At 50.0% G+C, this 25,584-nt stretch overlaps 10 protein-coding genes across 10 annotated transcripts; 7 read left to right on the forward strand and 3 right to left on the reverse strand.

Annotated features, from left to right (window-relative positions):
- Positions 1-577: 577 nt before the first annotated feature.
- Positions 578-913, forward strand: BGZ61DRAFT_484555 (uncharacterized protein; the record flags this gene model as incomplete). The annotated part of the gene is made up of 1 exon (XM_046249623.1): positions 578-913. One exon carries the CDS (start codon positions 578-580, stop codon positions 911-913), a length of 336 nt encoding a protein of 111 aa, XP_046097388.1.
- A 929-nt stretch (positions 914-1,842) lies between these two features.
- BGZ61DRAFT_462315 (uncharacterized protein) lies at positions 1,843-2,518 on the forward strand. Its single transcript, XM_046247274.1, has one exon. The coding sequence runs from the start codon at positions 1,956-1,958 to the stop codon at positions 2,508-2,510; it is 555 nt and encodes a 184-aa protein (XP_046097389.1). The 5' UTR covers positions 1,843-1,955; the 3' UTR covers positions 2,511-2,518.
- A 169-nt stretch (positions 2,519-2,687) lies between these two features.
- Positions 2,688-3,418, forward strand: BGZ61DRAFT_140511 (transmembrane protein 6/97). The gene is made up of 3 exons (XM_046237276.1): positions 2,688-2,782; positions 2,846-3,232; positions 3,283-3,418. Exons 1-3 carry the CDS (start codon positions 2,710-2,712, stop codon positions 3,357-3,359), a joined length of 537 nt encoding a protein of 178 aa, XP_046097390.1. The 5' UTR covers positions 2,688-2,709; the 3' UTR covers positions 3,360-3,418.
- Positions 3,419-3,543: 125 nt separating this feature from the next.
- On the reverse strand, positions 3,544-4,732 carry BGZ61DRAFT_366824 (uncharacterized protein; the record flags this gene model as incomplete). Its single annotated transcript, XM_046241720.1, has 4 exons — positions 3,544-3,816; positions 3,875-4,207; positions 4,284-4,568; positions 4,640-4,732. 4 exons carry the CDS (start codon positions 4,730-4,732, stop codon positions 3,544-3,546), a joined length of 984 nt encoding a protein of 327 aa, XP_046097391.1.
- Positions 4,733-5,128: 396 nt separating this feature from the next.
- BGZ61DRAFT_538816 (uncharacterized protein) lies at positions 5,129-5,740 on the forward strand (the record flags this gene model as incomplete). The annotated part of the gene is made up of 1 exon (XM_046254695.1): positions 5,129-5,740. One exon carries the CDS (start codon positions 5,129-5,131, stop codon positions 5,738-5,740), a length of 612 nt encoding a protein of 203 aa, XP_046097392.1.
- Positions 5,741-7,641: 1,901 nt separating this feature from the next.
- Positions 7,642-8,594, forward strand: BGZ61DRAFT_401609 (Epl1 protein). The gene is made up of 2 exons (XM_046243061.1): positions 7,642-7,996; positions 8,059-8,594. The coding sequence occupies exons 1-2, from the start codon at positions 7,936-7,938 to the stop codon at positions 8,415-8,417; spliced, it is 420 nt and encodes a 139-aa protein (XP_046097393.1). The 5' UTR covers positions 7,642-7,935; the 3' UTR covers positions 8,418-8,594.
- Positions 8,595-10,331: 1,737 nt separating this feature from the next.
- On the forward strand, positions 10,332-12,227 carry BGZ61DRAFT_538818 (thiamine diphosphate-binding protein; the record flags this gene model as incomplete). Its single annotated transcript, XM_046254696.1, has 4 exons — positions 10,332-10,442; positions 10,518-10,608; positions 10,674-11,099; positions 11,182-12,227. 4 exons carry the CDS (start codon positions 10,332-10,334, stop codon positions 12,225-12,227), a joined length of 1,674 nt encoding a protein of 557 aa, XP_046097394.1.
- Positions 12,228-15,813: 3,586 nt separating this feature from the next.
- On the reverse strand, positions 15,814-18,578 carry BGZ61DRAFT_593157 (potassium uptake protein; the record flags this gene model as incomplete). The annotated part of the gene is made up of 5 exons (XM_046256775.1): positions 15,814-17,064; positions 17,127-17,891; positions 17,941-18,127; positions 18,192-18,239; positions 18,298-18,578. 5 exons carry the CDS (start codon positions 18,576-18,578, stop codon positions 15,940-15,942), a joined length of 2,406 nt encoding a protein of 801 aa, XP_046097395.1. The 3' UTR covers positions 15,814-15,939.
- A 1,126-nt stretch (positions 18,579-19,704) lies between these two features.
- BGZ61DRAFT_522718 (general substrate transporter) lies at positions 19,705-22,271 on the reverse strand. The gene is made up of 8 exons (XM_046252556.1): positions 21,818-22,271; positions 21,689-21,755; positions 21,420-21,625; positions 21,051-21,360; positions 20,641-20,988; positions 20,383-20,583; positions 20,192-20,320; positions 19,705-20,136 (listed from the first exon to the last, which is right to left on the reverse strand). Exons 1-8 carry the CDS (start codon positions 21,956-21,958, stop codon positions 19,913-19,915), a joined length of 1,626 nt encoding a protein of 541 aa, XP_046097396.1. The 5' UTR covers positions 21,959-22,271; the 3' UTR covers positions 19,705-19,912.
- Positions 22,272-22,658: 387 nt separating this feature from the next.
- On the forward strand, positions 22,659-24,887 carry BGZ61DRAFT_401621 (uncharacterized protein). Its single transcript, XM_046243062.1, is given in 3 exon segments — positions 22,659-24,011; positions 24,025-24,273; positions 24,329-24,887. The coding sequence occupies 3 exon segments, from the start codon at positions 22,938-22,940 to the stop codon at positions 24,476-24,478; spliced, it is 1,473 nt and encodes a 490-aa protein (XP_046097397.1). The 5' UTR covers positions 22,659-22,937; the 3' UTR covers positions 24,479-24,887.
- Positions 24,888-25,584: the final 697 nt, after the last annotated feature.

Genomic DNA, 25,584 nt, shown 5'->3' on the forward strand with positions numbered 1-25,584 from the left:
ATCGTTGTCATTGGTTGCGCTTTCATTTACTTGATAATTTCGGACTTGCGGCCTGCAGGTAATCTCATTGCTCGTTCCAGGCGAACTTGGAATGCCCTTGTGGTATATCCGATGGCTCTCGGGTCTTAGAATCGAACTTTGGGCAGACGGAGATTAATTGTGTCTCTGTTCAAGTAGCACAAATGGCTGGATGCGAATGTTCATCGCCACATGCTGTTCAATTAGATCCGAGAGGCGTCGGATCTTAAATCTTGAAATTCGTCCGTCCCGTGCCGCTAATGCTTAATGTTGCCAGCGCTAAGAGCATATGAACTGTTGGCATGTGGAATCAATGAGATTTCTGCGCTAAAAATACGGCTCAGCTGAGATAAAAGCATGAGGAATCATGACTGCGTCGGCGCCATAATTACGAGCAGTGGAGCTGAAGCATGAGGAATCATTAAAGCTCCTACGCCAGGATTCCGCATCAGCGGAGAAAAAGCATGAGGAATCATGGACACTTCCAGGCTAGGATTACGGGCCAGCATGGGGGATGATTTAACACTTCTCCGCGAATTCCGGGTGAACGGGGATAAGCATGGGGATCATTAACCCTTCAACACTGATCCAGATCAGCGGATCAGAGGAGATAAGGCAGGAGGCCAAGTTCAACACCGCGAACCAGAATTTGGCCATCCTCGAATTTCCCGGCTGGTTCCGAGAGAATAAGCGAGAGCCAGGAAGAAGGGTCGCGTTTAGTGCATCGGACGCCTACAACTTCACTGATCCTCTGTTCGACACTGGAATTCTGGGACCAGTTCGGATTGTCGGAACCCGTGCTCAAAACCTCATTGATAAGCACATGGATTCTAGGATTCTACAATCCTCCAGTTGTTACCTCGTCGCACTGCAGAAAACCAGAACATCTTCTTGAGTCTAGCTTAGAAACTGCGTGAAGAGAGTAAGTGAGAGACTTTCTATTAGGCTGTTGAGGTTTTCGAAAGACCACGCTCCTATTTCCTTGTGGTGCGTATCTTTCGGCCACTCGTTGAGCGGCCACTTGGACTGCCTCTCGACGACATCGATGAAGCCGGCCTTTTGAGGAAGCTATTGTGACAGGACGCAAAATTGATTGGACGGTCTGCTTTCTTGCTAGCTTTGACACGGGGTTCTAGAGTGACTGAGTTCTTGGTTGTCGGGAATTGTGCCGTCGTCGCAACTAAACGGGCGAGTCAAGTCTTTCATTTTTGGATATCGCACTGCTTCGAGGTTTCTTTACCCATAAATTAGCTAGGAGCTGTGTGGCGGGCATATGGTTTTGAAGAATTTTTAGGTAGAGATAGAATGTGTTGCTCTAGTAGGTTCTCACGGATCAAGGTTATAGGAAAGGAAATTTTTAATCGGAAGAAAATCAGATTTCCAGTAAAACCATCTTACCTATGTTGTGAGGGGAACTGAGGCGTCGGGAATATTACACTCTCTCAATATTGGGGCAGAAGAAGTCCTCTCTACCTTGTCTCCTGATGCCTAAATGCCAACCCAGAGGGACAGTCTATACCCTGAGTCATGGTTCTAACCGTCAAGTCCATCATTAGCGAGCGTTTGTAGTAGAACTTTACCCGGCAGATACTTGAGATGGAAAGCGGGGTGATGGCATCAGCTTGCCAAGAAGCTGCACTTTCGAACGCCAACCCAATAAGATTCGGCTTTGCTGATGCACTGCCAGCGAATATGCGTGATATCTACTGGCATGCGGCAATGTAATTGGCGCATGAGGTGGACGATCACGTCATCAATATTGTAACTGTGAGACATATATCGGTGATACCGTTTATCTATTCTAGTTTTCTCCTTGTCAAATATCATTTCTTCCTCCAGTAAGCCCAAGTCGTATCTGTTCAACAAAATCCAAGCACGCTCTTCATCAATCGACAGCTTACTTGGCACCGACCGATATCACTCAACCCGATCACGCAATGAGTCTCAGCGACACACCTGTCGGCTTCGTTGGGCAATGGATCCACCAACAATCCAAATTACACCTTCCACCCACCTGGAAAGGTGGCTGGGAACGCTGGGCCCAGGGCCAAATCGCATTGTTCATGGAGGGACAAAACGGCTACCAGGTCTGGACGGAAGAACACATCTATAGAGACAACCCAACTGATGCTGTTGATCTCGAGTTTCGAAAGCCCGCTGGAATAAATGGGGTTCGGACATTCCTCGAGCTCAAATGCTACAGCGCAACCAACGAAGATTCGGCTCAGACGTTTATTACCCGGGTGTTGCAGGACTACGACAAGGTGCAGAGGCGGCTGACCTCTGGCGTGCCTGGCGAGCCCAATGCAAGAGGCTCGACTTTGTGGGTTATTGGCATCTCTCAACGGCAGTTCAAAAACTGGATTGAGGACACCGGCAGTGGTAATGTGAAATGGCAGCAGTTCCAATCCGTGGATGTTACAGGTGAAGGAATTGGTGGTTCACAAGGCACCTTTGATCTCTGGTATTGGCATTACACCAATAATAACTAGGATGCCCGTGATTAATACACGATTGCTTCCCTCTATGCTGTCAGGTTTGTCAACCCTGTGTCGGCGTATGCACCTAACACTCCGCTTGATCATGTGACCGGCGTGCCTGCTAAGCGCTTACCTTCTCCTTTTACTTTTCTCATGTTCGCTACTTCAGCTTCCACTCTTCACCTCGCCGTTCAGGAACCAAAATCTCAACATGTCGTCTTTCAAACCCCGTCGTGATTATCTCTATCTAGCGGTAGTTGTCTTGCACCTAACCGCGATGTTAGGTCAGTGATACCACTTGTCCGCCAAAGACCTGTGTGCAATGTGTTCGAGCTGATGGCCATCAGGTGTCGACTTCGTCCCCTTCTATCCCCAGTCTCTCTGCCAACCTGCTGGTTCTCCTCTGCACTTCCTAGTTGCGTATCGCAACTGGTATATCACCACCATGGCCGACCCGTATTACCATCACAACACCCCCGGGCACTTTTTCGACTTCCTCGTCTGGGTTGAGCTGCTCGTTCAGTTCCCCCTGGCCCTGAGCCTCACCCGCGCCCTGGTTGCCAAGGGGCCGCTTAATGGTGCTGATGAGCTCATGGCCAACGTTTACGGTCTCGTAACCGGCCTCTGCACGGCTGTGGTGTGTCACGATATGTGGTACCTGGGGCCAGAGATCATCAGCGCTCAGGCCAAGCAGACTCTTTTATTTGGGGCGTACTTGCCGTATGCTGTACTTCGTAAGTGCTGTCTAGCCTGCATGCCATAAGGTAAACTAACGAGACCATAGCTATCGTCATGGCTGCAGATATGCAATCACGTCTTCTGGCCCGGATACGGGGGCAATCTCAGATAAAACTTGACTGATTGCCGTTTGGGTACTGTCTGTGTCTTATTTGGAGAAGCATACGAAGTGGTCTCATATGCAAAGCGGCTATTCTACCCGGTCTAGGTACAGAATCCCATTTCCGCGCCAGGATAAGATCAAAGGCAAGGCATTACAATACATCGTATCGTTACACCCTTGCTCAGTTTTAGGTATCTAGCCGGCTTATTTTCCCGGTTGGTATACCCCTTTGACGGTACCGTTAAGAGCCGCCTTGACGTAATCCTCAAACTTGACGTATTCAAAATCGGGGTATAGTTCCTTGCCATCCAGATAACCCAAATACCCAGCATACTCGGGTGTATTATCTCCACGAATGGCCCAAGACAGAAGAAGTTGCTGAGTAGCAAGGGCACCAAAAGCTTCCAGGCTCTTTGGATTAGCTTGGAGGCTTGCCTGAGCTTTTTCGATACGGGCTGTGACCTCTTCTGCCGTAATCTGTAGGGGAAAAAGTCAGCCTCGAGGCCTAATTAGGAAATTTCGACGAGAGACAAACATATTTGCGCTCTAGCCTTTCGCCGCTGATCTTCTCTACCAAATCGTAGACCTGGTTTCGCGTGAGGACCTCACTATAGACGTGAACCCTTTTGTTGAGGGTGCGCGGATCTGTGATGACTCTAGCAACGTATCTTCCGACATCTTTGATATCGGCGAGGGCACTTGGAACATTCCCATCCCCTCCGAGCCTTGGCTCCGAGGCGTATGTGGGCAGGGCATAATCCCAACGGCCAGATGGGAGCCGGGGCAAGGTAAGCTGGTACCACCAGCCGGCGTCAATATAGGTGTACGGGAGACGAAGCTTTTGGACGTAGTTGAGAATCTCCTCTTTCTATAAAAAGTATTAGAGTAAGCCATATATAGGGGAGGAAGGGGTGCAGCTGAAGCACCCCTTCTGTAACTCTAACCTTGTCTCGGAAATCGACAGCTCCCCTTGGAGGAAGAACGACCATGAATGCGGACTGGACAAACCGTTTAACACCTGCGCGTTTCGCAGCTTCGGCAAGAGGGATTTCATCCATTAGGCTTCCAACAAAGATTGCAGAGATGACAATATCAATGCCGGATAGGGCACTGACTAGTGCATCTTGGGGGCCCTTTAAGTCGCAGGGCACTACTTGGACACCACGGTTCTTGAGCTCTACATACTCCGGTTTGTCAAGAGACTCGGGGCGAGCTAGTGCTGTAATTTCCTAGCGGCAGCTATAGTTAGCAATCCAACACAAGTGCCTAGGCGTGAGTTAGTAAAGGGATATGTACGTACAAATTTTGTTGTCAAAGACGCTAGGAGTCCGTTCACGATGGAAGTTCCAGTTTCTCCCGTGGCACCCACTAGGGCGACTTTGATGGACGACATTGTGTAAGATGCAGCAAAGGGGAGTTGCTTCACAGATCGATTCAGGACTTCTTGAAAGCAATTAAGAGGCTTATATAATGGTGATGAACATTACATAATGACATGTTCGGGCACGCAGCCTATATTTTCTCTTGGGCGGAATGTAAATTCCGCCTCTAGCTTACAAATGGAGGAATCTGACGACTTACTTGTAAACGCGGGATAGTTTTTTGGCTTATGAATTGGTGGATCCCCAGAACCCATTGGAACGCACTACGACAGGGACAGCAGGTCAAACTAGCGGTGAGCGATTTTAAAGTGGTTGAAACTGGACCGAGAGCCATAAATAACTAGGGACAGCACCAGTTAGCAAAGCAAGCAGCAGATGCTCCTCGTCTTGTCTACTTAATTCCCAAGATGAATCCGGCTCAACTACCTGTTCATCTTCAGCTCGTCCATCTCCGCGATGTTCTTTCCACAAATGGGACACTCCTCGAGGTGCTCAATCGCGCAGCGATTCTGAATTTGCCGAACTGGTACCTCGCTGCAGGAGCCCTGTCTCAGACCATTTGGAACAAGTTATCGTCTCTGCCTCCCGATACTGGGATCAGTGACTACGATCTTGTCTACTTTGACGATTCGGACCTCTCCTACGAGGCCGAAGATGTACACATCCAAGCCGGTAAGAAACTCTTCGCTGGCTTATCCGTGGATGTTGAGATCCGCAATCAGGCGCGCGTTCATATGTGGTATGAAAAGAAGCGCGGAGTCCCATGCCCAATTTATCGAAGCGTGGAAGCGGGGATTGACTCTTGGATCTCCTCCAGCGCCATGCTTGGTGTGAGACTGGAGAAAGATGGAGAATGGAGTGTGTATGCGCCTCGGGGGCTGTCGGATTTCTTCAATATGGTTGTGAAGCCTAACACGGCTGTGGGGACCAGGGAAGTGTATGAGAAAAAGGCAAAACGTTGGAAGAATATTTGGCCGCAGCTTCAGATTGAAGCTTGGCCAGTGAAACCGTCAGAATAGACCCTGAAGCAGTAGCATTAAGGTCTCCTGTATGTACCAGGCACCTGTTGAACATCACGAGAATGCCAGAGAGTTATTTTGGGGTTGCTTCAGATGGTCACGCAGAACTTAGCCATTTGTATTTCGTCATTATCTGGTGAGTGTACATGCAGTCGCTCCGTTTACTAGATAACCCAGACCGGCTAGATCTATCTAGATCACGCCCAACCTCGCCAGCTACCACCTGTGATTTGATCCTTCTCAAGTCAAAGGGATACTCCGGTGGTTACCTTATTTTCTTTCGCCCGCAAAACAGACCTATAGAGACGAATGCGATCACCGGACGCAAGATCCACGGAAACTATGCTTTGCACCTACATTGCCAAGGGTTTTGTGGGGGAACAGAACAGCACTTAACAACCTCGTCGTTCCTTGCCTTCCCTGGCGTACCAGTCTATGTATTTCAAGACTTGGTGCATTGGCTGCCGCAGGTCAAGTACTGGAATGTGAGACATTTGAGCATGCCACAATCCATTCAGAACTTCAGATGAAAGATCAACAGGATCTAGGGAATTTGCTGGTACAGTCTGGGTACTGCTGACAGTAGCGAGCTGGTTGTGTTATCATGAGCAACGAATTAGAAGCGGGAGAAAAATGTGATTCAAGCATGTAATCTGGCGAGCTATTGGAAATAGAGAGCGAATATCCAAGGTTTTATGTCGATATGAGAGTGATATTATCAAGAGGTTAGGGGGCCCTAGTTCACACATACGTAGGTATACGTAGAGGACTAGAAGCTGAACAACAAAAAGAAAAAGAAAAAAAAAAAACTCACCGACAATAGGATCAACAATGCAGACTATATATCCAGTACGCTCAAACGTTAAAGGTTTACTCAGACAGACTAAGGTTTTTAGCCCAACTGGTTACCTTTTGTTATGCCTCAATAAGCTGCAGTAGTAGCTGCATCTTGGAAAAGCTAGATCTGCTGGGAAAGCAAGATCTGCTGGGAAAGCTAGATCTTGGAAAAGGTACAATCATCATGGGTATGAAAGCTCTGCAAGGGCTCTTGTATTCCAGTCGAGAGTACTATTATAGATATCCGGTTGTCAAAAATCTCCCAAGAATGCCGAGTTTCCTTGGTAACCTACCCACTAGTGCTCCGTAAGCCCGCTTATCCTGTTCCGTCAGCAGTGGATTGCTTTCATGAGTCTTACCTTAGCCACCATCTTTAGACTTCGCCGAGCTCATGCTTAGGTAGTAAGCTCGTGTTAGGTGTTGACAGCATCATTCGACGATGACAGCGATGATGCGCCGTACTCGCATTGGCTTTTTTTAAATATGGAAGCACGAATACTCAATTTGGCCCGAACATTGTGAACCAACCCCATTCGCCCAGGCCCACGCCGGTCTCAAGGTGCACAACTAGACCAACTGACCATTAGCCACGAGATTTACTACGAGGTAACACCATTTCTATGGGAGAAATGATCGTCTTTGTGAGGTCAATTATCCGGGCACACCGGATCTCGGCCGGTCGGGCGGTGAGCGCGCTACACGCAGACGAGCCGGGATACGAGCTGTGCTAAGGATTGAGCCTATCGGACTCTGGACATCGCTGCTAGGCTAAGCCTGAAGGAGGAGGGGAAACTTCCAAGATGGGTCAACGACATCATTCGACGGTGGCGGGATACAGCCAGGAATACGAGCTGGCTACCCTAAGGCTAACCGCATGCATGGACGATGATCAGGTGGGCGCTGAATACGATATGGCACTTAAGGTGGCGAATGAGGCGGGTGATATGGACGCTACACGAAAGTAAGGCCCCAAAGGACCCATCGGAGCCGTCCTAAGACGGATGAGAAAACGTGGGAATGCAACGCAAATATATGTCCGTCCATCTATTTTCTCGCGCGGGCCGACCCAACGCTTGTACTACTACGTAGTATGTACGGTATTCAACCGAGCCATCTGATGTCATGTGGGGTAATTGCCGAGCCTTGGGCTCGTGATGGATGAGGAGGAATGCTTGCGGTTGAGTTTACGAGAAGCCATCGGCCTGTTGAGTCCGTCATCACTTGAGGTATAAAGGGCACCATCGAGTCGCTGTCGTATCCAGTCTCCTCACTCGCTTCACTTCACATTACATTGCACAATCAAGCATCCCGACAAATATCACGTCCTTTACCCCAGTCAATCAATCTCAACCGCAATCATGCAGCTGTCCAACATCCTCTCTATCTTCACCCTCGCCACTGCCGTCTCGGCTGTCTCTGGTTAGTACTCGGCTCCCAATTCGCCATGCACGCTGGTCATTTTGCTAATATTTAAATAATAGTCTCTTATGATACTGGCTACGATGACCCCAACCGCTCCCTTACTGCTGTAGCTTGCTCCGACGGTGCTAACGGTCTCATGACCAAGCACCCCACATGGAAGAAGCAGAGTGATATTCCTCGGTTCCCCTATATCGGCGGAGCTGCCTCAATTGCTGGCTGGAACTCTCCTAACTGTGGTCTCTGCAAGAAGGCCACCTATAAGGGCAAGACTATCTATGTCCTTGCTATTGATCATACTGCTCTCGGCCTTAACGTCGGCCTTACAGCCATGAACGCTCTTACCAATAATCAGGCCACTCAGCTTGGTCGTATTGAAGCGACTGTTGTTAATGTCGACAAGAGGTTCTGTGGCCTGTAAATGACCACTTCGATTATGATTTCACGATGGGTAATATGGGTTGCATAAGGAATGAATGCATGAGGAATGGTTGCATGAGGAAGGAATGCATTGAGGAATATTACAGCATACATGGCTCTTTAGACTACGACCGTGCCGGGTCATTATAGTAATTTATTATTTGAACATTTGTCTCAGTTTGACTGGCCATATTTCAAGATATATGAGATTCTAACTTAACGCCATTCTTAGCTGAGTGAAGACTTAACCCTTACCAAAAGACATCAAGTGGAGGGTGCCAAGAAATGGCGACATCGCTTCCGTGAGAAGGACTGTAAGGGCAACGGACGACCCAACCAAGCGAGATTTTGATAGACTAAGAGAAATCTTAACTCAGTACGTCCGTCGAATCTCTTGCTTTGTAGAGGAATCTAATCGCTGCCATCGTATTGTCCAAGTTGGGCTACATTCGCATCGTCATTAACCATGCCTTTGTAAGTCGTGGGGGCACGTACATGGAAGGACCGAGAAGACACAGCATTACCCGCATGTGTACTTGAAATGACACGTTTGTGGAAGCAAAATACCAGTGCTTTCACTCGTGCGCAATATCACAAGCACTGTGGCCCTCATTAACGAGCGTTGGCTCGCGTTGTCTGTTCACTGCGTCCAACACACTTGTAGAGGTCTCATCTACCCGACCGCTTAGGTGTCAACTCAACGCCAAGTCGAATCCACGTTGGTGCTGCAATACGTCCTGAATTTTCGTTTCACGCTTTTTATCTACATCATTGATCTCAGCACCAGGCTTCAGAATTTTTCGTCTGAGTACAACCTCCATATTTGCATCAACTTCGCCAGTGAGTAGTCAAATTATATAAATAACATGATCTACTAAATGCAAAATAATACGCACGCAGTGAGTGAGATTCTCAATAAGGCTTCCTGTATGTCGAATGCCTTGCCAAGAGCTTAGCTGATAAAAGATCAAATATCCGGCGTTAATTGGACGTTATGAAGAGATGCAAACTAATCTAACTAAAAATATTACTGCTTTGGGCAGAAACCTTCCAGCTGGATGCATCTTATTTTACTAACAGACTCTTTATTTATTTCAGTATTATTCTGTTAAATTACTTTGAACTGTGACTTATTTTATTAATAGCTTAACTACCTTAGTAAATAATATTACTTGCAGCTTATTAAGGTTTTGCCGAAAGTAAGCATCTGGACTAGAAACCTTAAACTATCTGAATAAACTGTTAACATTTAAATAGACTGGGTAAATAATCTGTATTGTTGATACTATTATTGGTGTTTTTTCTTTTACTGTTAAGCTTCTAGTCCCCCCTTGGGTATATGTGTACTAGGGCACCCTAATCTCTTGATTATTTCGAATATACCTTTTCACTGCTTACTGCTTAACTATTCTTATTGAATCCCTTGTGAGTCGTAGCACCCTACACCAGCATGACAGAGATTTTACAGTAATTCCTCTAATCCTCACGCTAGTCGCTCTCCATCTGGCTAGGTCGTCCTGAGCTTCCAAATTTTCCTAGATAGTGGGGAAGCCCAGGACGACGGTGGAAGTCGAGGACGAGCGGGGGAAGATCGAGACCATACTCCCCACTTGGGTTCTTCCTGACGATGGGGGAGGCGGCGGGGTATTGTGCGCCGGCTTGATAATATGACAAGTAAATATATTTGGAGGTCGAAGAATACATGGATCATACACGGATCTAATTGACCTGTTGGGTTTCCCCGCATCCTCGCCCGCTTCTTAAAAACCGAACCTCCGCGCCTCCACTCTGATGGAATGACAAGGGCCCTGTTGAGACCATCCCTTGAAGGTCCGCAGATCGTATTCCATTCCCAAATAATCGCTGATTATAGCGAGCAAATCCAGCGTTGTCTTCAGCCGCTCACATCACCAAAATGACAAGCATTGATACTCCTGAGAGCAACGCAAAGCTCGACAACCTCTCAAGGGCGCTGGGGACTGTGATCGCCAGACCTTTACCGACAATCCAACGACTATCAACTGAAGTGAGACAATGAGACATTCTGCACATTGCATTGTTTTATTGGGCTGACCTGACTGGTAGATCTGCCATCTGCAAGGCAACAATTGGCATTGCCCTATACAGATATGCCATGAAACATTCGCTGAGAAATTGCCATCATTTCAACCGCGATCTTTTAATTCTATCAGGTAGCATGCGTGTCTTTTGGGCAAGTTTCCAATAGGCTCCTACCAGCTAACAATGATATATTCAGGCCATGCCACCAGGTGGCAATCCTTATTCGCGCACTTGACTCAAGTGAATGAGTCAACTGCTGAGCAAGCAAGATCATCTCCCTTCGTTCAAAACAATTCGACCTGTTTCGGCGACTCAAATCAGGCCATTGCGAGCGCTATCAGCTTAGCGATCGCGGGAAGGAGTCTCGCAGCCATTTACAATAAGCCAGGCTTCAACTGGGTGAATTACATGACGTGGTGCCTAGTCGATGATGTCCGTCTTGATCAGGGCACTGGACTAGTGGCATTGTCCCTAGCTGGGAATTGGAAGCTGAACAATCTTTGCATTATCTACGATAGTAGTTCTACACCCTGCAACCAACAGAATGCCACTGACATCAATGCCAAGTTGAAGGCAATGGGCTGGGATGTCATACATGTTCTGGATGGGATCAATGTCGCAGGTATGTCAAGCTGAGTCTGAAACTCTCCATAGCTTCTACAAGGCAGTATGCACCAGGCCCCCTGCTTACAAGTCAATTTCAGCTCTCGCAAGAGTCCTCGGCAACTCTAGAGAAACCGACAAGCCGACGTTCATTAATATTCAAAAATCGAAGAGCTTTCCATTTAAACATCAGCCTCCGACTCTCAGCCATAACGACCATTTCTGCATTCCAAAAGAGGTTTACGACTTCTTCATGGACGTCCCAGGCCCCAGCGATGGGTATGAGGACGACTGGGAGGCTAGCCTCAAACGATACGAGGAGCTGTATCCAGCACTGGCCATCGAGTTTCGACGACGCGTTTCTAGCACGAAACCTTGCGGTTTGAAGGAGAACGTTACCTCACAGAAGTTGGTGCAGACGAGCGATACAACGTCGCCAAATTCAACGACTTCACATCCGCCTCCCGAAAAGCTTACGCATGAAAACCACTCACAGTCCCGCTCCCCAAACGGCAAGAGAAAATATAACGAGGTGGGCGAGGCAGCGCGACAAATAGCCTGTCTCCCAAGTCGCAGACCGGCAGACCCAAACACCTTCTACATTCGCCCTTGTGACCCTGAAGAAGTCGCTGGGGCCTTTCTTATCGCCATGAAGCCATCTCGGATGACCACCATGATATCACTACCCCAGCATGTCATGGCTAGCTACCCTCAGAACGCATCTCGCGAAGGTGTGACCTTGGGCACATATGTCTTTGCTGAAGTTGAAGGCGAGGATTTTGATGTCACGCTTATCGGTGTTGGTTCTGAAATGCCCTATACCCTGGGAACGCGGAGCTTTCTCGATCAAACGTATGGTATCAAGGCTCGGGTGGTATCCTGTCCCTGCCTTGGGCTATTTGTCCGGCAGCCACAAGACTATCAACTTTCGGTACTCAAAAAAGGCCGTGGGAAGCCAGTAGTGGTAATCGACGTGGCCGACAGCAACATCAACTGGGAGCAGTATGCTGATGTATTGGTCGCATTGAAACAAGTCTGGAGGAGTCGATTAAATAAGTCTAAGCAGACATTGTTATGCAATCAGCCTTCTGAGATTGGACCAAAGATTAAGGGATTTATTGATGAGTTCAGAGGGCGTAGGAATTAAATCTGCAATGTATTTCAATATACTGACAGAATGCGATTTTATACTTCTAGAGTTGAATAACATAATAGCATAAACCCCAGAGCCCGCCGCTGACCAGACTTCTCAAAAAGCAATGCCGATTGAGTAGCTTATCAGTAAGTGCTGAAGGATGCTGCGGTTTGAATAAACAGCACACCACCATCGCGTCCACGACTTGGAACCGCTAGCATATCTCAGTGGCACGTTGGAAGATTCACCAATTGCACACCACTCGTCGGACACGTCGAGTCGCGTAGTACTTGAATTTTGGACTCTGCAGCAGGCAGCCATGCCACAAGCTCAAGCCTAACATACTAGGAGAAGCGAGCCCACCCTGGAGAAGCTCACCCGGATCCGCCGGGTCGCGCAATTAGCTGGAGTGCTAGAGCAAAATGCACATCTTGATGCTAATCCCTCGCTGGTCAAGGTCATCTACAATACAGCCAATCAATCAGTTATAGCGACGTTGTTATTGTCGTCATTACCATCAATTCAAGAAACCTATTTTGGCATTATCTGATCGTATATTTCGACATTTCGCTGAGCCATAGACACCCAACTCAGACTATCAGACCCCTCTTAGGAAGTCACAACATCTGACACGACGCGCTAGTTCCCATTACGGCTCAATTAAAAACGCGATTTTGAGTTTAATGAGTTAATTGAAGGAAGAGGGATTTCGTCGCGTTATATGAAACGAGGCTGCGGATCGGATAATCTATGTTCCGTCCCCCCTGGTTTCGAGCATTCTCTTTGCCCCGTACCAAACGGAACCAACGTCTACGAATGTATCATGGCCCCGTTTGCCTGACTCGCTTACAAGTTACAACACCAGCTATTGTAGGTGTCAGTATCACCATACCCTGTATTTGGACACTTGTGCCTCGGTATCCAATGGGCCGCGTCCATCCAACACCATCATCACCATCTTCGCCTCCTATGGCCATGCTGGAATCTAGTCCGAACGACACCTCGGTACATCCCGCCGACGATGTCGATGGCGTCCAAGTCCAATTGCCACCGCCGCCGGTACCGATTCTGTTTGCCAATACTCCACGCCCGGCAACTCCACCCTCGGAGTCTCGCCAAAACATGGGTGGTGGTGGTATCAAGAGGAAGCGAGGAGACAGCGCCCACTCGCCGCCACAATCGTCCATTATTAACATCTCTTCCGACTCCGAGGGTGGCCCAGAACCTCACACAATCCAATCTAGCTTGCCCGGAGACTATTCAGCTTGGCTTCGGCGAGCCTGGGACTCAGACAATAACCCCCCTGAGCCGAGCAATAAGGAACCAACACCATCACTGGCCCTGGACCAATCCTCATGGGATGTCGAGGTGAAGCCGGGTGCCGAGGCGCAACTGCATGACGGACCAAAGCAATGCAAGGAACAGAAAGATGTTGTCGATCTCACCTTGGTGGACGACGATGTGAAGCTGGAGATGGAACCCTATGACGAACCAAAGCTATCCAAGGAGCAACGAGATCTTGTCGACCTTATCGCAAGCGGTCGCAATGTCTTCTACACGGGCTCAGCAGGTTGCGGCAAATCCACCGTCTTGAAAGCCGCTGTCGAGCTACTGCGGGCCTTGGGACTCGTCGTTGAAGTTGTCGCGCCAACCGGTCGGGCAGCGCTTCAAGTGAACGGCACATCAACATGGTCCTATATGGGCTGGACGCCTGATGCAAACAAAAAGACCCTTGAAGAGCTCAAGCAACAACTGCCTGGCAAGCATGTTCGCAAACGTATAAGGAAAACTGATGTGCTCGTCATCGATGAGATCAGCATGGTGGAGAATCATCATCTGGAGCGCATGAACGCTTGCATGAAACATATCAGGTCGTTTGGCAATAGAGGAAATGTGCCTGCTTTTGGAGGAGTTCAGGTAATCCTGACCGGCGACTTTTGCCAGTTGCCCCCGGTGAAGCCGTTCCAACACTGTATGATATGCGGGCAGAAGATGATACACGACGACGACGAAATGGAGTTGAACTGCCCTGACAACCACGGCCCGTTCCTAGAGACGGATAAATGGGCCTTCAAGAGTACCGCCTGGGAAGAGGCCAACTTTGTTCACGTACACTTGAAAGAGATCCATCGCCAGAACGACGAGTACTTCATTAAGATGCTCCAGAAATGTCGACTTGGAATCCCGTTTTCACTAGGTGAGATGACAACCCTGAAGGACCATCCCTGCAGAGTCAACAAGGCCACGCGACTGCTCTGCACAAGACGAGAGGTCTCTGCGACCAACTCGGAGTATTTCAACAAATTAAAGACACAGATCCATCCGTTCAAGTGTCTGGACGACTTCATATGGAAGGATAAAACGAACCCATCGCTCAAATTCAACAGCCAACGTTCAAGCGATGGAACATTGGCAGCCTGCAAGGATCACCGGTTAGAGCCTGAGGTCGAACTACGAATAGGTATGCTTGTCATCCTTCAGGTGAATCTTGACCTACGGAAACAATTGTGCAACGGAAGCCAGGGTATCATCTGTGGTTTTGAGGAGTTCGATCCTGCAAAGCTCCCCAAGGCCAAAAGCAAAAACGACGACTTGCCACCAAATCAAACCATAAATGGCGAACATGCGGAGCTCCGGGAGAGCCAGATAGCCAGATTTATCCAAAAACAGAAGATAAAAGTCTGGCCACGGGTGCTCTTCCACAATGGTCAGAAGCGGACCATCTACGCGACTTGCATCGTCAACACTGTTGGGTCCCGAGAGCCCTATTCCCTTTTGCATCGAACGCAGATTCCTCTTACGGCCGGATGGGCTATGAGCGTTCACAAGAGCCAGGGCATGACATTGGACCGCGTCATTGTTAACTTGTCGAATGCGTTTGAAGAAGGACAAGTCTATGTCGCGTTGTCTCGGGCGACAAGCCTTGACGGCCTCAAGATTGAGGGTAGCTCGGAAGCGTTGTCATTTGCAACTGGTGGGAACGAAGAGGTGCGAGCTTTTTTGAAGGACAAGTTTGGTGATGAACTATTTCCGGATCATTGCGGATCTGAATCATCTGATAGCGACACGGAGGAATGCCTCATTAGAGATGAAGACCTCATCGAGGAGGAGATGGAGAGTTGGGCTCAGGCATCGTCTCAGTCACAACTCACAAGCCGGCCATGATTGTAGCGATTAATTCTAAGTACTTCGCGCTCGAGTGGCACAACTGGAAACAAACCCTTGGATGAGTGTATCGGATATTGATACTGGAAAGTTCAGTCTTGATGTGATGGGTTTAGTGCAAGGCTTCGGCAATGACTGACTTGTTGAGGCCGGTATCTTCGGATCCCAAATTGTTCGCAATGTTAGATGTGCTCGAATAGATCATCGCCATCAACGTTTTGAAGATGCCAGACCTCGCCTCGGCCCTGATCCTGTTCCACCAACCACATCGCGTGAACCTCGATGGTGAGCATACTCGGAGTGTATTCTTGGAAATCCTCTGTTGCATTCGGGGTCAATCATGCTTTTCGGGATCATCCTGAACATCAGGATCATCAAGAGGGTCAGCTAGAGCATGCTAAGGATCAGGATCATCAGGACGGTCAGCTAGATCCCTGGATCTGCGGGGATATTATACAAAGGGTGAAAGACGACAAGACAATGATCAAGCAGGGACCTACCGGCCGTCCTTTTGTCTTCTCCCAAGAAGCTTACTCAACCTGCCTGAAATCGGACTGGGCTAGATCTCCTTCACATAGCCCACCTCAACAACCCTCTCCATCGCCAACCTCAGGTTCGCAATCTTCGCGCGCGTATTATCCCTGAACCAAAGAAACGTCCCTAGCACAATCTTCCTCGGGATACTCGTGCCCTTCCGGATCCGCATTTGCCCCTTTCCCACAACATACAGCACCTTCTGGGCATACGCACGATCCAGCCTCGCCAGCTCCGCCGCGACCCTCTCATCCCTGAGCTCCGGTGGCCCCTGTGTCTCTCCCATGGAATCCGATGCCGTGGTGGTCGCTGGCTCGCTCGCGGCCACGGCCTTGGCAGCGGCCTGGCGCACGACGAACTTGCGCACCTCCTGGTAGATCAGCACGCCCAAATCCGGGCTGACGACCTCGTCCATGAACCCTTGGCGAACAACGAGGCGGTAGCAACCGGGGATGCTCGGAAAGCGGGAGATGTGGTAGCGCTCTTCGTCGGGAACGGATGGAGTCTCGACGTGGTGGAGGTGAAAGAATACCGAGATACAGGGAAGAGCGGTGAGTTTGGATGCAAATTGGGTGAAGACGCTCGGCGTAAGAACGCCCGTTTTATCGAAGAAGATACCGAAGCCATTGACGGGAGCGAGTACATCGCCCCCGAAACGACGCGTCAGCGCCAAATTGCCCTCGTCGTTCTTCATAACAAGAGTGCTGGGCTTGAAACGGTCCTCGGCTTCAGCACGCCACTGGTTCTCCTTGCCAAACCTCCACAGCAAGAACATGGCCGCCATGAGTGCCGAAACGAGCAGCGTGAACCACGCGCCATCGGGCACTTTGTTGAGGGCCGAAGTGAGATACAAACCGTCGAGGGTGGCAAAGAACAGGGCCGGAAAGACCACGACCCATATCGGAAGTCGCCAGACGAGGATCGCAACCAGCGTGACCATGAGTGTGTCGAAGAAGGTGACAAAGATGACGCATACGCCATAAGCATGGCCCAAGCTGGTAGTGTTGTTGTACACGGCTGTGACGAGGATGGTTCCGAGCATGAGCAGCCAGTTGAGGAAGGGAACGTAGACCTGGCCATGGAACTTGTCTGAGGTGTGGACCACATTCATTTGGGGACAATACGAAAGCTTCATGATTTGGCTGGACAGCTGAGGGGTCGTTAGCATGCCATTGCAATAATTCCAAGACAAATGCCAAGTTAGGCTCTCACCTGGAACGTTGCTGTAATAATGGCCTGTGAAGCAACAATGGCGGCCAAGATAGCAAGAATCAAGCTCGGGTAGAGCATTCCGGGAGGAACTGTGTTGTAGAAGGGGTTAGAATACTTCTCTGGCATAACGGCAATGTGGGCAGCCTGTCCACTATAGGCAAGCAGTAGGCACGGGTATGTCCACATGAGCCAGCTCAGTTGCACTGCGCGCATGCTGAATGCGCCCAGATCGGCGAAGAGGGCCTCGACACCAGTAAAGGCGAGCAGGACGCCGCCCAGCATCTTCCATCCCTCAGTCTTGTGCTCAGCGAAGAAGTGGATGGCAAAGGACGGGCTGAAGGCCTTGAGGACGGTCCAGTCGTATTTGACGAGATTATAAACGCCAAAGGCGCCGTTGAAGCCAAGCCAGAGGATAATGATAGGCGCAAAAAAAGAGGCGAGCATAGTCGTCCCTAGGGGTTGGATGAAGAAGAGCAGAACGAGAATGCCGCAGGTGGTGCCGACGATGGTCGATGTGTTGATATCGGGCTTGACGACCGCCAGGCCTTGGATTGCACCGAGTACCGATTGGGCCGGGGTGAGAACGCCGTCGGCTATGACCATGGAGACGGCCAAAACGCCAATGGTTTTCAAGAAACCACGAGTGAACTTGCTGTTCTCTATAACGGTACGGACGCCGCGAGTAGAAGGGCGGACATCCTGGGTGTCGTGGCGCTCCATCCGAATCGTGGCTTCCTCACGAGGGTCTCTGTTGGTGATGTTTGCCTTGAAGATTGTTATTTGGGAATTGTTCGTGCTCGGTAGGGGGACGTACGTATCTGGTGAGGAGAGAGTAACAGCTGAATGTGCCACCCTCGCCCTCGTTGTCGGCGCGAAGGACGATGAAGATGTATTTGGCGGTGACCATGAGCGTAAGCGACCAAATAATGAGCGAGAGCACTTGGATGATGTCATGCTTCGCCGGAGGGGCCGAGAATGTCGACGAGTACACGTAGAGAGGGCTACCGGACTGTGAGTATGGTCTCTCGGCGTCGCAGAATGCAGGCCAACGGTTGAGGTGCGCACCTTGTTCCAATGTCGCCATAAATGACACCAATAGACTGATATGCTAGCCTGCAGGGCATAAGTCAGAGACCTAGTAGCGCAGCACAGCAATGGTATCGGTACAGACCAGAGCAGCGTCTTGCCGCCGAAGACCTGCTTCTTCCTTCCATCGTCTCGACGCCAATCGTCGCCCTCCTCAACATCCGCGTTGGATTCGTGGGTGCGAGAGCGCGAGATGCTGCGGCGATCGGTGACAACGCGGGATAGGTTGCGGCCATAGTAGATGCCACCAGCAATACCGGTGCTGGGGCCTATATCAGGTCGCTGCCATGCCGATTGCTCGTCCAAGGTAGAACCGGACCTGATCTTTTCGAGGTTATCTTCGATCGTAATCTGGGGGGCGGCCATGCCAGGCGGGGAAAGATGGGAGATAAAGACAACCGGCACAAACTTCGCCGTCGCGAGAAGCTTCCAAGACTGACAATGGAAGGGGCGGAACCGGAGGAGATCAGCAGGAGAGGGAGGTATCAGAGTGAAGGAATGGCTCAGACGGGAGAGGTGGCCGAGGAGGGGCACACTCTTATGTTCCAGACTCGGACGGGGTGGCGATGCCCCGCCCCAAACTTCACAACGCTTTTGGAGCGGATAGATGGGAGATGGAAAGTGGCTAGTGGGAGTCCGAGAGAATTGAGCGGTCAAGGTAGCGTAGCATGGAAGCAAGCTGTAGCCTCTACCGGCTATGACTTACAGTAGTCTAGAGCTTATCTAGGACCAGACCAGCCCCAGTAGACCTCGAGAGATGGCCCCCGTGCGGCAAGCCGGCACGTCCATTCGAACTTGCGTCATGCGAAGGAGGGAACATTGCGGCTAGCCATTCGTGGTGACGACAGCCGCAGCCATCTTGTCCCTTGCATGCCGCTCCGCTCGGGGCAAAGGCAGCTTGAGGCAGAGAGAGGAGGGTGGCTGGCTGAAGAGAGAAGAGAGAGGAGAGAAGAGAATAGTAGATTAGGGGGCATGGATGACAGGATTGGAAGGCGTCGGCCGCTGAGGGATGGGAGCTGCGGGCGTCGGGATGCAGGAGGAGAGGAGTCAGGATGCGCCTTTTCCCCATGGAATTTGGCGCATCTTAGCGGGTGTCATCCAGACCCTCGGGTGGAGGCTGGAGGACTGTTAGGCATCTATCTGCTAGCGCTTCTAATTATACGAAGAGGCGACATCCCTCCAGCAGCCCTTCAGCTCAATGAGAAGGCCATTCTCCACAGCCTCAGACTCTAACGCGACGTATGAAGAAGAAAATGTCGAGACGTTTGCACATGTTTAAATGCAAGCAATATGGCAAGGGTTCTGGCCCAGGGAAATGCCATGCCATGGGTATAGAGTGTGACGGTACAAGGGGACGGACGAATACGACTTGGGAAAAATGATTATCCAAATGGGGAGAAATAGATTCCTAAAGACAAGAAATCAACGAGGAAGTGGAGGGAAAATATTGACACAATCACATATACAGGGTTTGCTACATAGTGTCAGATGATGGAGGAATAGCCACGACAATCATTTGCATTTCCATTTGCACGTTGATACTTGGACTTTTAGACTGGGATGGTACAATAAAAAGATTCCTTCGAAGCCTTTAGGCTGCTGATGCCCCTTTAATGTAACACTTGGCTAACCTAAGTCGTTTGAATACTCCGCGTATTCTTCTATATCCAAGTTGTTGTCATGTGTGCGTCTCTGGACCATCACACCGTCGGATGGTCGTCGATATGGACAGCTCTCTGTACATCGGTGACATACTTGCGCATCTTTCGGGCGGGTACGCGCTTCTCATACATTTCGTCCATTTCAGCGGAATTACGCTGCGCAGGCTCGGGCACATAGAAATAAACGATAACGATGGTCACTAATCCAGTGCCAAAGAAAAGCCATGCTGTTTTATAACTCCAGTTGGCGCCATCGGTGTCCACTAGTTCAATAAATCAGTTCTTATCCATCTCTTCAGACCAGTGACGCTAGCTTACACATGAGAGGGACTGTGGTATTGAAGGTGAGACCAAAAATAACCGAAGTGGCTGCTGCGACGCCGGCGGTACGAGCACGGAGCTTTTGCGATGCTACTTCACCGACGAAAGCCCATCCGATGCTGCCAACTGGACGGGTAATTGTCAATTATGGTAAGACGAAAAAAGGATATCATCAGTGAATGACGTACGAGCTTTGTTGAAGAAGGCCCAAACACAGGCAGTGAAGATGAGAAGGTTCAGAATCGGCGTCGTCTTGTTCACAAACCCGAGGATACCAACCACCATCATGGCCAACGAGCAACCAATGGCGGAGGTAAATGTAGCCAGCCTGCGCCCAGCTTTGTCCGAGACGAGAATTAATGCCAATGCGGCAACAAGTTGAATGATACCTGCAAGAGTATCAGGTCAGCCATGCCCAAGGATGGTTGGGGGGAGCAGATGCTTACTTAAGATAGTGGTAATGAGGAACGCATTTTTGAAACCGCTTTGCTTGAAGAACAAGCTGGCGTAGGTGTTCAAGAAAGCAAGACCGGTCAGTTGTTGAGTGCAGGCCGGGAGAGCGGCGCCGAGAGTCCTCCGCGCGTTGGACCCCTTAAAGCAAGCCACATAGGTTCGGGCGATATCGGCGAAAGTCTTGCTATCCGGTCCATATTCCTCTCGCATGCGTCGTTCCTCCAGGATCGTGTTTTTGACGATAGCATACTCTGCCTCGACGTCATAATCCAGCACTCCGCCGTTGACACGCCTCAGTGTCTTCCTTCCCGGCTCGTCTTGATCCCTCTCCGCGTAGTATGCTGTGGAGCACAGTCAATCTCGCGGTAAATAACGAATGGAAGGAATTCAGTGTCATTCTTACCAGGGGTCTCTGGAAGCCAGATGAATATTGGTAGCATTATACCCAGGAAGCCCCACTGAGTCAGGATGGGAGTTTTATAGTCCAGAGGGTCGGTGGCTTGCATGATGGTGAGAATCATGGGAGCCAAGAAGTTCCCGATTGTGTTCCAGAACCCGTAGGCAAGTACCATTGCGCCTCGGATATTGACAGGGGACCATTCGGTGATGTAGACGGGCAATGTTGCCTGTAGTGCTCCTATCCCGGCCCCAGCCAACAGCTTGGCTCCAGCCCAGTCCTTCCAGTCACGAACGGCGGTCTCGATGGCGACAGACTAGATAGGATGTTAGCATCCCAGTTTCCTGGGAATTTATGTCCTCTCGGAAAACTTACTGCAGCGAGGAGCACCCAGAGGAAATACAGTGTCTGCTTGCGCCCGATTCTGTCCGAAACGGGATTCAGCGAGAGCATGCCGATGATCTGGCCCAGGGATTGCAGGGCACCCCAGAGAGCAGTGTATTGAGCTTTGAGCGCATAGACTCCTTCGACATTCTGGAAGCCGACATGGTTGATAAAACCTTGGTTGGCGATGATATTCCCTAACAAATTGTTATCCCTGTTCAGGCCGCTCGTTCAAGTCTGTCAGTCTGCTAAGAGCTCACCATTGAGGCTGATTTGGAATCCATCGCAAGCAGCGGCGATACATAGGAGATTGCAAACAAGGACAGCCTGCAACAGCGTAAGCTCTTGTAACCCACGGGGAACCCCGGCAGAGGTATTCATTTCATTACCTTTCGGAATCTCCATGCCGAAGCTCGCAGGCCGAGTTTGTCGTGACCCGACTTGAGGGCAATGTGCTCGTGGTTCTCGACGCAGCCCAGGGAATTGTTGGCCTTGACGTCTATGTCATCGTTCAGTTTGGGGTCCGACATTGTGACAGCTAGGGTGCTGGAAGCAATGAGGGGGCTGCTGGGAGAAGTTGAAGTCTTTCAGATAGATGATAAGCAAAGCAAAGCTGGGTTGCGCTTTTGGATTGGACGCAAACGCTGCCTCAAGACGATGTCTCGGATGGAGGAAGCCATCAAGTCTTTAAATCGTTCTTCCGGAGACTGGGAGCAGCTGAGGTTCCAGACCATTAGGATACATGCCCCACACAATTTCCCGCGTCTCCAGACATTTGCATTACCCCGACTTTGCCCCAGGAAGTGGCTGTGACTTGTGGCACGTCGTCCACCCTGTTCTGAGCTGTCTAGTCTGTGGTAGAGGGAATTACGAACCTGTTCATGACTCTTAGCTGAACGTGTGGCGTGGGTAGCGTGATCCACATCTCCAGGCCAGCGAATTGTTTAGACCAAACCACTTTGACGTAGACCCCGCAAAGTCCCCGGAGCTACCATTCCCCTAACTTACCTAGTAGATACTACAAGCTTGCATCGGGAAAACTGTGGGTTTGTTGGCCCCGCAGTTGTCCCGTTTGCTGGGTGTTGTGATTCACAGGTCAGGAGATTCCAGCTTCGCCACCTTGATTCAACCCACAGTTTCTCCATCATCAGTTCATCCACACCCTCCTCCGAATATTCTGTAAGGCATCTTCCCTCGCTAGGGGTGGCATAGACAATGCCCGGCAGTCATGCATGCGATCACTGCAAGAGACGCAAAGTAAAATGCAACGGGGCGGATCCCTGTTCCCAATGCAGCCGCTCCGGCATTCCTTGCGAGCGTCGAACTATCCTTCGAAGACGCGGTCCACGGGTAGCAAAGCGACCCGCGAATGCTGAGAGCCTTCCGCAAGGGCCCCGCTGTATTGACAACCCAGAGCATAGCGTGTCTCGCGATGATCCTTTGCTGTCTGTGTCCGTGTCGGACCATGGGCTCGAGGGGCAAGTTGCCGCCGTCCACGGCTCTCCAAGGATGAGCATGAGCTCCACTGATTCGTTCATTCATTCCCTCGCCCATTCACCTTGCTCCGTTGAAGTCACATCGGAGAGCCTCGTCCGGAGCGAGTTTCTCCATGTCAGAAGACGCCTTGTCTCCCAATTCAACTCATTACAGGCTCTTTCAGGGAATATTGAGGAAACGGCACATGAATGTGTCGACTTGTTCATGCAATTCCTATTTCCCAACACCCCGATCGCCCACGAACCGACACTCAGAGCCAGCATCCCTCTTCTCTCTGTAGACACAACCCCTGAACCAGCGCCTACAGAGAACCTCAATCCCAACGAGCCTCCGCTCATACCATCTTTGAGGCGCTTCACGCTCATAACGGCACTCTGCGCTCATATCATTTCGGTCGTTCCCGAGAGCCTCTCCCGGAAACCAAAATCGGTATCCGGTATATTCTTTGAGGCTTCCAAGTCAATGTTGAGGGCTTATGAAGCTTGTGACCTCGAGCATCCCGATTCAACTTCTCTTACCATTCGAATGTGGCATTCCTCCTACGCGCAGAACACCACTGGCAAGGTCGGCGCGTCGTGGCACTACCACACAGAGGCCTGCTGCCTTGCACAAAGACTGCGATTATTCGACGAGGCTTCTATTGCCCACCCTTCCCTGCTCGAGTCGCAGCTTCTTCGAGTCAACTTCTGGCATCTGTACCTAGCCGAAAAAACTCAAGTGGCCTTTCGGAGTCGACCGCCCATCATTGATGAGAGAATATGTGATGGCGGCATCACCCTTCTCGATAAAGGAAATGAGCTGGTCCCATTTCTCGATCCATCCCGAAAAGTGAACCAAGCCGACCTCGAATCTCGCATCTTCTTCGGATTCCACCTCCGACGGAGGATGTCGGCAACGGCGGCCCGCCTTATAGACGATATTGCCAGTTTTCCACGACACATCGAGACCAACTCACTACGTGCGAAACAGCTGGATGGGGGCGGTCAGGAGATGAGTACCCTGATTGAAAGATACCTGAAGTTTACAGCCCTGGTAAATGAAGTGCCATCTTGGGTACGGCACCCAGACAGAGACGAAGATCCGAAGGTCGACGAGCAAGGTCGACGAGCAAGTTCGGACATACCAAGCGACCTGCTTCTGGGCGCAGCGGATCAATATAATAACAATATTTTACTGTATGAGGCTGCTAATCTTACAATCGTGTATTGACCACGGCCTCCCAGCGGTTGTTGGACTCAGTGAGAGCCCGCTTTCTTGGGCGAGTCGAAAACTTGAGATCATTCGGGACTTCCTAGACGACCTACAGGGCACGCCATTCATCTGCTTAGAGGCTCAAGGAGAGACAGCGGTTGGTGGTAGTCGTCTCCTAACGATTGTCCAGTAAAGCTAATACATCTTGGCAGGTGGATAAAGTTAGACGCGTCGGCGCAATATTGCTCGAACTTCTTCACAACTCAGATAACGCGACCATTAAGACCCAGGCGGACGTTCTCTTCAAAGGTTTACTAGATATTCTCTCCAGACTGGATTCCAAAGCTAGTGATGGGCTGTAACTTTTCTGGTCTCTAGTCCGCAGAGATCTTTGGGCAGAAGAATCTTACCACGCTTGACTCCAGAGGACCAGTTCGAACGTTCTCCAACTTCTTTGTATTGTTTTGTCCTGGATAGCCCGAATCACCGTCGACAAGGACTTATGTGTTGGGGCTCAAATTCATGGGGAGAGATTTCGAGCACTATGTGGAGCAAAAGGTAGAGGGCGAAAGGTGTAAAATTCGGCACCCAGTGGGGCGTTATAGGTGCCCACAGGTACCTAAAGATAAGCTCACTAGGTACCTAGTGATTAGCAAAATTACCCTATAGCTCAATTTAAATCACTCGAGACTATCCATAAGTAATAAAATATTGTTTGTATTTTAAAAAGATAGATATATAAACAATCGAAAATTATAAACAATCGAAAATTATAAACAATCGAAAATTATAAACAATCGAAAATTATAAACAATCGAAAATTATAAACAATCGAAAATTATAAACAATCGAAAATTATAAATAAAAAAATTAAATTAAATTATATTGTCTACTAGTTTTTCTCTTAAGCAAGAGAGCTCTTTAATGCCCGGATGAGGTCCCCCAACATAGATTTCACGGGGTTATATCCGTAGCAAAAACATCCCTTGAACTCGGAAGATAATTTCTAACCAGGCGAAAAGTGCCAATTCAAAGCGGATCTGGGGTCCGCAGTCATCGAATTACTTGGCAAGCTTCGCGGACCACCTGCTCACAAGCAAGGATCATCCATCCTCCGTCCAGTAGGTATGGTCAGCAGGTTCCATGCACATGGAAGGCTGGAACTGGTTCCGCGAATACGCGATTTCAATGTCCAAGCCCTCGCCGTCGGTCTCGGTTTGAAGGTCCCACAGTTTTCCCGTGTGACGACCTGAACCATCGGACTGACTCGCTCTCAACTTTCCCGAGGAACCGAGTCGGGGTTTCTGTGGAGCACCCGGCGGTAGATTGATTCCAGGTACGATGGGCCGGCCGCGACCACCTAAGAACCAGACTCATTCATCATTGTGTCCCTAGAGACGTATTTAAAGAAATGCCTTGCACAGCGCCAACCATGCGGCAGCCTACGCTCGAAAGCAGAGGTTCATAC

This window comes from Ilyonectria robusta, assembly GCF_021365365.1.
Source record: "Ilyonectria robusta strain PMI_751 chromosome Unknown BGZ61scaffold_30, whole genome shotgun sequence".
Classification (NCBI taxonomy): Eukaryota; Fungi; Ascomycota; class Sordariomycetes; order Hypocreales; family Nectriaceae; genus Ilyonectria; species Ilyonectria robusta.